Here is a 12,685-nt window from a genome sequence, read left to right on the forward strand (position 1 = left end):
AAGCAAGGAAGTGGGCATCAAGTAAGTAAATAGACTCGTAGGAACCTAAATAATTCATAAAGTCAGTAATAAACACCTGTCTGATATTAGCCTTGAACTGAACATCTGCTATTAATAATAGACACTGATGAGCCGATTGCGTAACTCCAAGTTGACAACAATTGTGCAGTGTTGATACACTCACCAGCCACTTTATTAGGCCCATCCATCCATCCATCCATCCATCCATCCACCTGCTGCGTGTCTGATGCAGTTCTCTAATCAGCCGATTCCTTGACAGCAGCCCAATGCATCAAATCACTCGGGTACAAATCAAGAGCTTCAGTTAACGTTCACGATGTTCAAACATCAGAACGGGAAAAATCGTGATCTCAAAGTATGGCTTTCTTTCACTGTGGCATGGGTGTTGGTTTGAGCCAGATGGACCGGTTGGGTTTGAGTATTTCCGAAACTGCTGATCTCCTGGGGTTTTCACACACAACAGTCTGTAGAGTTTACACAGAACGGCGCGCAAAACAAAAAACAGTTCTGTGAGTGAAAACGCCTTGTTGAGAAGAGAGGTCAGAGGAAAACGGCCAGATTGGTTCGAACTTTTTTTTTTTGCCGCCAGGAAGGATATAGTAACTCGTATAATCGCTCTTTACAACCGTGGTGAGCAGAAAAGCACATTGGGTTCCACTCTTGCGAAGAACACGAGTCTTAGAATCAAGAACAAGTTCCTATTGGGTTTTGGACATAAGGGCTGGTATTGGTTGCTAAATTCCAGCTTTGTCTGACCCTCTGCGTCTTATTCAGTGTTGTGTTTTCGACCTCAGGAATGCATCGAATCATACAGATACAAATCAAGTGCTTCAGTTCATGTTCACTTCAAACATCAGAACGGGAAAAATTGTGATCTCAAAGTGTGACTCTGCCTGGGCTAACTGGGACCAGATGCAGCGCAGTAGGGCAGGGCAGGGTTTGAGTGTTGATATGTCTCAGCCTTCTAAATAGTGTGTGTGTTTTTCGAAAATCAGGAGTCTCGAGATCTCGAAAGCCAGTTGGCTGAGCTAGAGCGGGCTTTCCTGTGTACGAAGAGAAGGAAGCAGTACTACGGCACATTAAACAGCTCATCAGCTCACAGTGCCGTTCCCCCTCTAATAAGCTCCTGGCTTTGCAGCTATAAAAAAAAAAATAAATATTGCTCATGTGGAGACTATAAAGGCTGTGAATAACTGTCGAGTAACGCTCCTGTACATGAGTCTCAGTCAGGCTTTGACATATCCTCCGAGCTAATTCCGTTGCATGTCGTAGTGACTATGTCTAATGCATTTCAGCTTTCCAAACGGCCCTGCTGAATTTTTTTACGTTGACTAAATCCAGAAACAGGTCTGCACGAAATAAGTGGATGGACTGGAATTGTTTTATCATCATACCCCTGGGGTGTACAGTTGGACTTTGAGTTGTTCTTTTTTTTTCCTTGACCTTTTTTGATTTGCTTTTTTAAGTCCAAAGCCTCTGTACAAATGAAAACCAAAAAAAAAAAAAAACATCTTACACATTCAGCTGGTATTGTATTTCAGATCGCCATGGCTACCATAAGTAATAATGTCTTTTGTTGGCATTTTATTTTATTTTTTTACAGCCATCTTTTCACGATTAGAAGTTATGTAACAAGCTGCGAGGCCGGAAGTCTTGCACAACTGGCAGATGCCTTAGACTATGGAGTCAGACAGATGAAACCTCCTGAGTTTCCTGTACAAAAAGAGCGTGTGGCCCGTCGCCGTTCAGAACGTAGTCGCCATGTCTCGCTACACATCTGTCGCTCCGATCAACTGACCTTTAACCCAAAGGAACCAAGCATGACTTGGTGAATATAACCAATGTATAGACCCCTTTCACATGACGTCACCGCGCCGCGAGATTTTGTTAGGCGCCATATTGGAAGACCAAGTACATGCACTCACAATATAAAACAAAGTACGAGCGAAAGTAAAGTGACACGATGGATGATAATTCGGGTTATGTGAGTACATTACCAGCTGCAGAAAGGGCACGGTATGTGGAGAAACTGACTGTGATTGATGGGTTTGACCCATATGATAAGACTCGCGGCAAGGGAGAATGGAAACATAAGGAGGACCTGACACCAATTCTGCCATCTGTTTGCTACCCAGACATTGTAAACTATTTGTTGTTTACACCCAGTGCCTACACTAGGGCTTTGACTTCGAACTTCGATATTCGAATACAATTCGAATGTTGTGAAAAAAAAGTGATGTTCGAACGAATATTAGGCAGCTCTAAATATTCGAACCTGTATATGGTATCATTAGGCATAATTCTTTTATTTTTGTGAATGTGGTTGTAAACGTTTTCAGTTCAGGTCGCAGGTTTTTTTTTTTTTTAACGTCTGTGGAATTTATGTGAATCGCGAAGGTCATTGTCTTTTGTCTTATCTGGGCACCTGTAGACATTAGCGTCAAGCTGGCAGGCATTGAACAATGGAGTCTGATGCTAGCACGTTGGAGATTTGCACTCCGGAGAATTTAAAAAGTGATGCGTGGTGCTATTTTGGATTCGAAAAAAAAGATGGAGAATGCGATTAAAAAAAAGGTTACCTGTAAAATATGTGGAAACAAATTGGCCTATCAATCAACAACTTCAAACTTGAGGGCCCACTTGAAGACATTGCACGCGGGAACGCTAGAAGGTGAGAGGGGGCTGCGAGAGGGGTCTGTGATACGCCGGCAGGTGAAGATAGACACTCTAATTCCTAATATTAACTCTAATATTTTTCATTTCCTCATCAGAAGTCAGTCATTTTTGCGAGATTGGACAGAGTCTGACTTTATTAAGTACAACATAGGCCTACAATAAATGAAGTGTAATGTAACTGCTGATGTGATTAAATGCAATATAAAATGTGACTTTTTCTTCTGAAAATATCGGTGTTTGTTTTTTTTTCTGCAGATATTTGGTTGGTTTTTGTACACCTGATGTTATAACATAAATGAAATTACTAACGTAGACTATGCGACACTGCGCAGTAATGCTTTCATGTGCTGTTATTTTTGTCAACTTTGGATAGTTGCTAAAAAAAAATAAAAATAAATTATTAGCTTACTTGCGCAAGTAGCCTATAGGCCTAAATTAATTTAGCCTACACATGGTGGAATTTACATACCATGAAGTTCATAAGTTAACGAAGTGAGCACGTAAAACTAATCTGTGATCTTATAACATATCGTGTCCGTGTTTGTTTGAATTGTGAATCAGAGACGCGAGCAGGAAGCAGTGACATGACAGCTGACACCGGTCTCATTCAAAACAAACATTCTCAAAAGCCAACACGAATGGGCTCGGAACGGCAGTGTTATAAACTCACAGATTAGGTGTAGGCCTAGCAGTACCTGCTCATTTTGTAAACATTCCCCTTTGATTGTCAGTGAGGCTACAGTTTAGAGGCTTTCATCAGTACAAGCAACCAGGAAACCGAAGGAACAGCGTTTCACACAAAGGCAACGGACAAACGACGAAGTTTGTGGATTATGTAACGTTAAAAGTGTCAGCCGGTATACTACGACACTGCACGTTTCATTAGTAGTGGTTGTAAAAACACGCCTGAATATTTCATATTTCCTGCACGTAATCTTATTGACATTGACTGAACACTGCCCCCTGGTGGACTGAATATCATATTTAATTTTGATGCCGAGGTGTTAGTGAGGCATTTAAGAATAATATAATTAATAAAAGTTCGAATACTATTCGAATGTCTAGATTAATTTCCAAACGAACTTCGAATATGATTTTTGGGCCAAGGTCAAAGCCCTAGCCTACACTCAGTGTTCGAACTATGCCGATATTTTCGGAGGGCCCCTTTTTTTTCCCTTGGGGGTGTGTGCGCTTGTGCTTGTCTCGGAGCGCGGATCTCCAAACACATGAGAAGCCTATCTTACGCACATATCACGCGGACTCCACACCTCCACACACGCATCACGTCTGAAGTCATAACTCATCAGGGGAAATCGTGTCCGCATTGGCATGTTCAAAAAACAACCTCGCGTCAACAATGATACCACACGCAAGAAAAAAAAAAAACAGTCAGGCTACTCAACAACCAACCTGGCAGCAGCGAGCAAGCCCCAAACCATCCTAAATTATTATTATTATTAAATTGTAGAAGTCTGGGAGGCTTGCTCCTCATCCAGTTATCAACTTGGGGCCAATTTAGCATGTTTTAAATCTGAATTTCTTGCGTTTGCTTACCTCAAAGTGTCCGCAGATCATGCACAGACTTATCCATTATATCCACAGTTTTTTGCCAAGTCTCACACAGGTTTCTTTCAAGTCTACGGTTGGGCCAATAAATCATAAATAAAACAGCTCAGATTTGTTTGTTTAAGTCGTTTGCCACTCCACTTTATTCTCGTGGGTTCACATACCGCTGCCGTTATTATCCCCTTATCACGAGTTTGTTGGTCTTCCAAAATGGCGCAGGGTCTGTTTACTTCCGGTTTCGGGTGACGTCAGTGAAAGGGGTCTATACGTGTTTAATATCATTTTTGTCTTCTTTCCTTTCAGTCACCAAATCAAATCCTTACAGTATAGCGTAACCGGTGATGTGATCCTGGTGGTGGCAGGAAACGCCCAAGCCAAGGTCCTGGATCGGGACGGCTTCCAAGTCCTAGAGTGCATCAAAGGGGACCAGTATATTGTGGACATGGCCAATACCAAGGTATAGTTCCTTTCTGTCCCGTCAGTGACTATAGATGTGTGTAATAGACCTTCATTTGGCCATTTTTCTTGAAAACAAAATTATATCATTATTTTGTATAAGATACTGATCAGCCATAACATTTTGACCACTGACAGGTGGCGTGACTAACATTGATTATCTCATTACAACGGCACCTTTTAAGGTGTGCGATATATTAGGCAGCAAGAGAACAGTCAGTTCTCTTGTTGGAAGAAGGAAAAATGGGCAAACTGCTGAAAAAGTGAATGCTGACACCTTTCTGTTTTAGCCAGCATTAACTTTTTCAGCAGTTTGTGCTACAGTAGCTACACTGGGATTGGACTATATGGGCTAGCCTTCGTGCCCCATGTGAATCAATGAGCCTTCGACACCCAGGACTCTGTCACCGGTTCACCGGTTGTCCTTCCTTGGACCACTTTTGTTCGGTACTAACCACTGCATACTGGGAACACCCCACAACATGTGCCATTTTGGAGATGCTCAGACCCAGTCGTCTCGCCATCGCAATTTGGCCCTTGTCAAAGTCGCTCAGATCTTTACGCTTGCCCATTTTTCCTGCTTCTAATACGTCAACTTCAAGAATTGAGTATTCTCTTGCTGTCTAATATATCGCACCCCTTGACAGATGGCACTGTAATGAGATGATGTAATTCACTTCACCTGTCAGTGGTCCTACACTGCGTTCACACTGCAAGGCTTAATGCTCAATTCCGATTTTTTTTTTTTTTGTGAAATCCGATTTTTTTGTGAGGTCGTTCACATTAACAAATATATGCGACTTGTATGTGATCCTCGGTATGAACGAAAAGCGACCTAAAAGTGTTCCGCATGCGCGCTGCAGGATACGACGACGTCACACGCAGTGAGCATGGCCAGTGTTTACGGAAGTAACCTAAAGTTTCCTGTGTATGACAGTAGCCAGCATGGAGTACCTGGCGATGATGCAGTTGTTGTTGCGATGGAGCCAGAACATGCACAATAGCCTGATGTTAAGGAGGAGGTTGAGAAGGAAGAGGGCAAGGGTTTTGGCTCAGGCGTTCTGCAGGGTAGTGACTGCCACCTCCGTTCAAAGGAACATCAAAGCCATGTTGTTGTAACTTTTCTTGAGAGACCCGCCGCCTACTTCAGCGCAGAATAGTGACGTTTGTGGCTTGTTGATGACGTGTAAGTCGGATAAATGCGACCTGGCGGTTCAGACTGAAGTCGCATATGAAAAGATCGGATAGGAATCGGAATTAGGACCACATATCCAAACGGCCTGGGTCGGATTTGAAAAAATCGGATCTGTGTCGTTCATATTGTCAATAAAAGATCGGATACAGGTCACATATGGGTGAAAAAATCGGATTTGAGTCACTTCAGCCTGCAGTGTGAACGTAGTGATAATGTTATAGCTGATTGGTGTATGGTATGTCGTGTGTGTGTGTATGGTTTTTCATTATTCTAAAATGTTCTGAATTGTAGATTAATACTAAAGTCATCGACGTTATGAAGAAATATATAAATTTTTAATAAAGCTTTTATCACCTATAAAAGCTTTATTAAAAATTAAGTGATGTTTTATTTTCCTGCAACTGTGTTTAAATCAGTTTGAGATATTGAAACCTTGTCATTAATTTTTTTTAAAAGCGTATTTCCTTCATATTTTCTTTTGACATGCCTAAGACTTTATTTTTTATATCCAATCCTATATATATTTTTTTAATTTATATCCACTTTTTTTTCCCTCTATGGCAGACTCGCACTTAAAATCACCATCCCTTAAACGTAAATATAAACTTGAGAGTTTTTGGTTCAAGGATTTTTGGTTTCCAGATAATTGCTGATTTATTTTAAGCCGAATTTAAAAAAAAAAAAGTGCTGTGTGTGTGTGTGTGTGTGTGTGTGTGTGTGTGTGTGTGTGTGTGTGTGTGTGTGTGTGTATTTGCCAATGATCTGGAAAGTTTGTCTTTTTTTTTTAAATTTTGCATGTGTGGATTTCAAAGAGGTTCTTTTTCAGCGATTTTTCTCAGAGCAGTGACCTGGATAGTTTCTGGGTGCGTCCTGTCGTTTGTTTCCTTCATCTGCAGACTGTTTGTTGAAGTCTCGGTGAAGTACGGTTGAAATTCCTGCATCAGTGAGTGGAAGGGTCACTAAATCATGCACCTGGTCAGCTCGCTTTATCTTGGTTCTCTCTCTCGCTCACACACACACACACACACACACACACACACACACACACACACACACACACACGGGTGAATCGACATGCCTCTTTATAACCAAGTGGTAGAATTACTGTGCTGCTCCATTGGCCTCCAATTTGCAAGTAGTTTTGTGTGTGAGCGGTGGCCCAGTGAAGGTGACCCAGGATAATGTACTGTATCCACAAAGCATTCACGGATCTTCTCTCTTTACACACACACACAGATTTCCTAAAATCTAGAGTGACACTTCTTCCTGCTTCTGTTTGTAATTTAGCTGTTTCTCCTTGCGGAGTGCACGGCATGTTTTGCTCTGTGTGTATACAGTGGTGCTTGAAAGTTTGTGAACCCTTTAGAATTTTCTATATTTCTGCATAAATGACCTAAAACATCATCAGATTTTCACACAAGTCCTAAAAGTAGATAAAGAGAACCCAGTTAAACAAATGAGACAAAAATATTATACTCGGTCATTTATTTATTGAGGAAAATGATCCAATATTACATATCTGTGAGTGGCAAAAGTATGTGAACCTTTAGGATGAGCAGTTAATTTGAAGGTGAAATTAGAGTCAGGTGTTTTCAATCAATGGGATGACAATCAGGTGTGAGTGGGCACCCTGTTTTATTTAAAGAACAGGGCTCTATCAAAGTCTGAGCTTCACAACACGTTTGTGGAAGTGTATCATGGCACAAGCGAAGGAGATTTCTGAGGACCTCAGAAAAAGCGTTGTTGATGCTCATCAGGCTGGAAAAGGTTACAAAACCATCTCTAAAGAGTTTGGACTCCACCAATCCACAGTCAGACAGATTGTGTACAAATGGAGGAAATTCAAGACCATTGTTACCCTCTCCAGGAGTGATCGACCAACAAAGATCACTCCAAGAGCAAGGCGTGTAATAGTCGGCGAGGTCACAAAGGACCCCAGGGTAACTTCTAAGCAACTGAAGGCCTCTCTCACATTGGCTAATGTTAATGTTCATGAGTCCACCATCAGGAGAACACTGAACAACAATGGTGTGCATGGCAGGGTTGCAAGGAGAAAGCCACTGCTCTCCAAAAAGAACATTGCTGCTCGTCTGCAGTTTGCTAAAGATCACGTGGACAAGCCAGAAGGCTATTGGAAAAATGTTTTGTGGACAGATGAGACCAAAATAGGACTTTTTGGTTTAAATGAGAAGCGTTATGTTTGGAGAAAGGAAAACATTGCATTCCAGCATAAGAACCTTATCCCATCTGTGAAACATGGTGGTGGTAGTATCATAGTTTGGGCCTGTTTTGCTGCGTCTGGGCCAGGACGGCTTGCCATCATTGATGGAACAATGAATTCTGAATTATACCAGCAAATTCTAAAGGAAAATGTCAGGACATCTGTCCATGAACTGAATATCAAGAGAAGGTGGGTCATGCAGCAAGACAACGACCCTAAGCACACAAGTCGTTCTACCAAAGAATGGTTAAAGAAGAATCAAGTTAATGTTTTGGAATGGCCAAGTCAAAGTCCTGACCTTAATCCAATGGAAATGTTGTGGAAGGACCTGAAGCGAGCAGTTCATGTGAGGAAACCCACCAACATCCCAGAGTTGAAGCTGTTCTGTACGGAGGAACGGGCTAAAATTCCTCCAAGCCGGTGTGCAGGACTGATCAACAGTTACCGCAAACGTTTAGTTGCAGTTATTGCTGCACAAGGGGGTCACACCAGATACTGAAAGCAAAGGTTCATGTACTTTTGCCACTCACAGATATGTCATATTGGATCATTTTCCTCAATAAATAAATGACCAAGTATAATATTTTTGTCTCATTTGTTTAACTGGGTTCTCTTTATCTACTTTTAGGACTTGTGTGAAAATCCGATAATGTTTTAGGTCATATTTATGCAGGAATATAGAAAATTCTTCTAAAGGGTTCACAAACTTTCAAGCACCACTGTATGTGTGTGTGTGTAATATATAGATCCCAGCATCTGTCTGCTTCTATTTAGTCCACTGACAATTTGCTCTCCTGCACTGTCGATAGAGTGGATCAAATGTGCATAGCAAGAACACTTCCTGCGATCCAAACGAAGCTGTGCTGCTTCGAGCGCTGTTGTTTATCTTGCTGTTCTCTTTCCGTATGGGAGAAATTAGCTTTGTCATATCATTAACGACGTGATTAGCGTGCAGTGTTCGGAACAGTAAGGAGAACTCGCGCTTGTTCGTTTGATCTGCTTCTCCATAACAGGCCAAATTGGTAGTGAGGTTCTGGGTATGTACGTGGAGGTTAACGGCAGCTTCGAGAGTTCAAGCGAAAGTGAGGTTTTGGGTGATGTGCTGTATAGAAGGAACTGCATTAGGAGCTTGTTTTTACGACTAATTTTACTGTACAGGAAATGACTTGAAGATGAGTGATCACACAGCTTGGAACATTTGAAGGCGTATGGGAATTTCTGACAAGGGTGTCTTTTGTGTTGATTAAGAATAAATTGCTCTTTGACACGGAATACGTTCACGCCATAGTTCTTTTTTAACCCTCATTTCTCGTAATCGTTTCTCTTTGCATATTTTCACATGACTCAGGTAATTGGTATTGCCTTACTGCACGCATTCATAATGCAGTATAACCCTCGTTCTCTTTGCCTGAGGCACGGAGGTGGCCGATAACAGCCTGATTGTCTCATGTTCCCCTCCACAGGGCCACACGGCCATGCTGAACAGCGGCTGCTGGCACCCCAAGATCAAAGAGGAGTTTCTCACCTGCTCCAATGACGGGTGAGTAATCCTTAAAGATGAGCAGAAATCTGAGTACGGAAATTGGCCCCTTGAGGAGCGCCAGCCCTGCAGCTCAATATAGCTGGTTAAGGATATGAAGATGAGACGTGCTTGCTGCGGCGGCGGCGGTCTCTCTGACTTTGAGTAATATAACCACCCTGATCTTAAGTGTAGGTAAAAAATTTCATGGCTTTGACAGATTTTGCCCTCCGAAAAGTACGTTCGAGTCCTCGCTGAACATGGACTAGGCGATTTATTGAACGTCACAATGTTGTGAGGTGGATTTTTTTTTTTTTTTGAAGACCATTTGCTCTTATAATCCCAGATCATTTTCAGGATCTCTAAGCCTCCCTGCGGGGTTTTGTAGTTACTGAATCTTGCCATGCAACCTCGAAATATTTATTATTAATCCAGCCATTATGGCTATTATAAGGCTATAATAGAACTAATTTTGGTTAACCTTTGGTCTTGGTTAATAACACCATCACTAGTCCTGTCAGGTAAGGAAACCACCAGTGTCTTGAGCAGTCACTTTTAGCCCAGTCTTCCACTGACTGGCTGTAATTCAGGGTTCATATGGCCTATTTTGGTACCAAATAATAAATCAAAGTTGTTGTTTTTTTAATATGATTGAGGTCTTTTAATGTAATTTTGCAGGTTTGGTGCTCCATCAGACTCAGCCCATGTTTACATTAGACCGTATCAGCGGATCATCAGATTAACGTTTTTAAAACGATTAGTGTGCACACAGCAACACCAATACACGATTTGCGTGCACACAGCAACGCCAATACACGGATACGCTCGGCTCCGCAGGCATCCTGCGCTCCAAATCACTCCGCCCTGAACAGCGAGTGCCCTCTGGAGGGTGCGCACTCCGGCCCTGCGCAGCTCACAGAGCGCGCGAGTGAAGTGCACAAGCCACGATTCGGGACTGAGCCGCTGTGTGTGTGATCCGGTGTGAATGGTAACATAAAAGAAGAAACACAAACTTCTTTCTATTATCTCTGTAATTGGTATTTCAGGGATGTGTGAGGATAATATTCACGTGAGGGGCTGAAAAGGCTGAAGGTGAAGTGGTAAACTCTAAAACTTGTTAGCCTATGCTTTGGCCCATGCTTGAAGCCTTTTGTGACAAAATAAAAACTTGTGAACTCTGGTCTTTTTTACACTCCACTGTTTTACACTGTTATTTATTGATTCATTAAAACGTAATGGTTTTGAGCCATCTAAAATAGCGAAAGCGGGCATCTCGCATTTACTGCCCGGGCTCCATCCATTGACAAGACGGGGCGTCAATTTTTTTTCAGCGCGAAATTATGGCCCTTTTCCACTACCCTTTTTCAGCTCGCTTCAGCTCACTTCAGCCCGACACGGCTCGCGTTTCGACTACCAAAAAACAGCACGACTCGGCTCGCTCCAGCCCTGCTTAGCCCCTAAAACTCGCACCGTTTTGGAGTGGGGCTGAAGCGAGCCAAACCGAGCCGAGTGAGGCTGGGGGCGTGAGCAGACACTCCCCTGTGCACTGATTGGTGAGGAGGAGTGTCCTCACATGCCCACACACGCCCCGCGAGCGCACTGGGATCTGTAAACACCGCAAACCCGGAAGGAGAATAATTACGAATTACGAGAATTTCTGAAGCCTTATGCGCCTCGCCTCATCTATACGCTCTTGCCAGTATCTGTTGGCGTTGTCGGTGACAACAAGCCACAGCACCAAGACCAGCAACACTAACGACTCCATGTCCTCCATGTTTATTGTTTACTATTCGGGTCGTGAGACTACCGCTTAAAAGATCACTGATGTCACTGTTTGCGCTGCTTAACGACATCACGTGACGTCCACCCACTTTCGCTAACTCCACCCAATGTGTCCACCCACTTCCAGCCAGCACGGTTCAGCGCGGTTGTAGTCGAAATGCAACTCCAGCAGCCCCGCTCAGCTCGACTCAGCACAGCACGGCTCAGCCCGACTCAGCCGCGTTTGTAGTGGAAAAGCGGCAATAGACCGTGAGCCAGGGCCTCAAAATATGGAAACAGTTACCGAAAAAGTGGCAAAGGCTACCATACCTTTTCTGAAAGCTTGGATTCTCAGCTTTTCAGTGATGTATGATGGCCATCTGACAAGAGTAGCAGTTTTGAGTTATCACACATAATGTAAACTAAGGTTGAGAAAATATTGCATATAAATCAAGCAGAACACTGTATTCATTTTGTAATGTAAATTCCATGAAAGTTGGGACCTGATATGAATTATATGTGGTGGACATGTATTAAGGACCCTTTGAAATATCTCAAAATGCCGAATAACAGCTTTTTCTAAAAATGTTTTACCTCAGACTTTCAACTCGACATGTCAACAAATTAGAATCGTACACTACTGTTTTGTCTTTGAAAAAACGCCATGTCTGTTATCAGACTGAAAATCCCCCCTCCAAATCAGATAATATGGGTAAATGGTACGTTTTCTGAATCCTCAGGGTCATGCCAGTATTTCAGTGTTTGGATTTTGTTTTTCTGGTGCCACAGAATTAAAAGACAAAGGATGACTTAGGCGGAAATGGAAGGAAAATGTGTGTGATTAAAAGTTTGAAGAGCTCCAGGGTTGGCTGTACTCATCTAAAATGCTCACAAAAGGATTTAAATGAAAGCTCAGAGTCTCCCCTTTTAAAATGACGGCAAACATCTCATCTCATTATCTCTAGCCGCTTTATCCTGTTCTACAGGGTCGCAGGCAAGCTGGAGCCTATCCCAGCTGACTACGGGCGAAAGGCGGGGTACACCCTGGACAAGTCGCCAGGTCATCACAGGGCTGACACATAGACACAGACAACCATTCACACTCACATTCACACCTACGGTCAATTTAGAGTTACCAGTTAACCTAACCTGCATGTCTTTGGACTGTGGGGGAAACCGGAGCACCCGGAGGGAGGAAACCCACGCGGACACGGGGAGAACATGCAAACTCTGCACAGAAAGGCCCTCGCCGGCCCCGGGGCTCGAACCC

The 12,685-nt window shown here is 42.8% G+C and overlaps 1 protein-coding gene across 2 annotated transcripts in view; it reads left to right on the plus strand.

The window, feature by feature from the left end:
• LOC132872966 (WD repeat-containing protein 70) overlaps positions 1–12,685 on the plus strand; it is an 84,694-nt gene that overhangs the window by 18,983 nt on the left and 53,026 nt on the right. For both annotated transcript variants that reach the window (XM_060908104.1, XM_060908105.1), the window contains exons 8-9: positions 4,567–4,720; positions 9,599–9,675. In XM_060908104.1, coding sequence (XP_060764087.1) covers positions 4,567–4,720; positions 9,599–9,675 — 231 coding nt within the window. The remainder of the gene's footprint in view (positions 1–4,566; positions 4,721–9,598; positions 9,676–12,685) is intronic.

The sequence above is a fragment of the Neoarius graeffei genome, chromosome 25, assembly GCF_027579695.1.
Source record: "Neoarius graeffei isolate fNeoGra1 chromosome 25, fNeoGra1.pri, whole genome shotgun sequence".
Classification (NCBI taxonomy): Eukaryota; Metazoa; Chordata; class Actinopteri; order Siluriformes; family Ariidae; genus Neoarius; species Neoarius graeffei.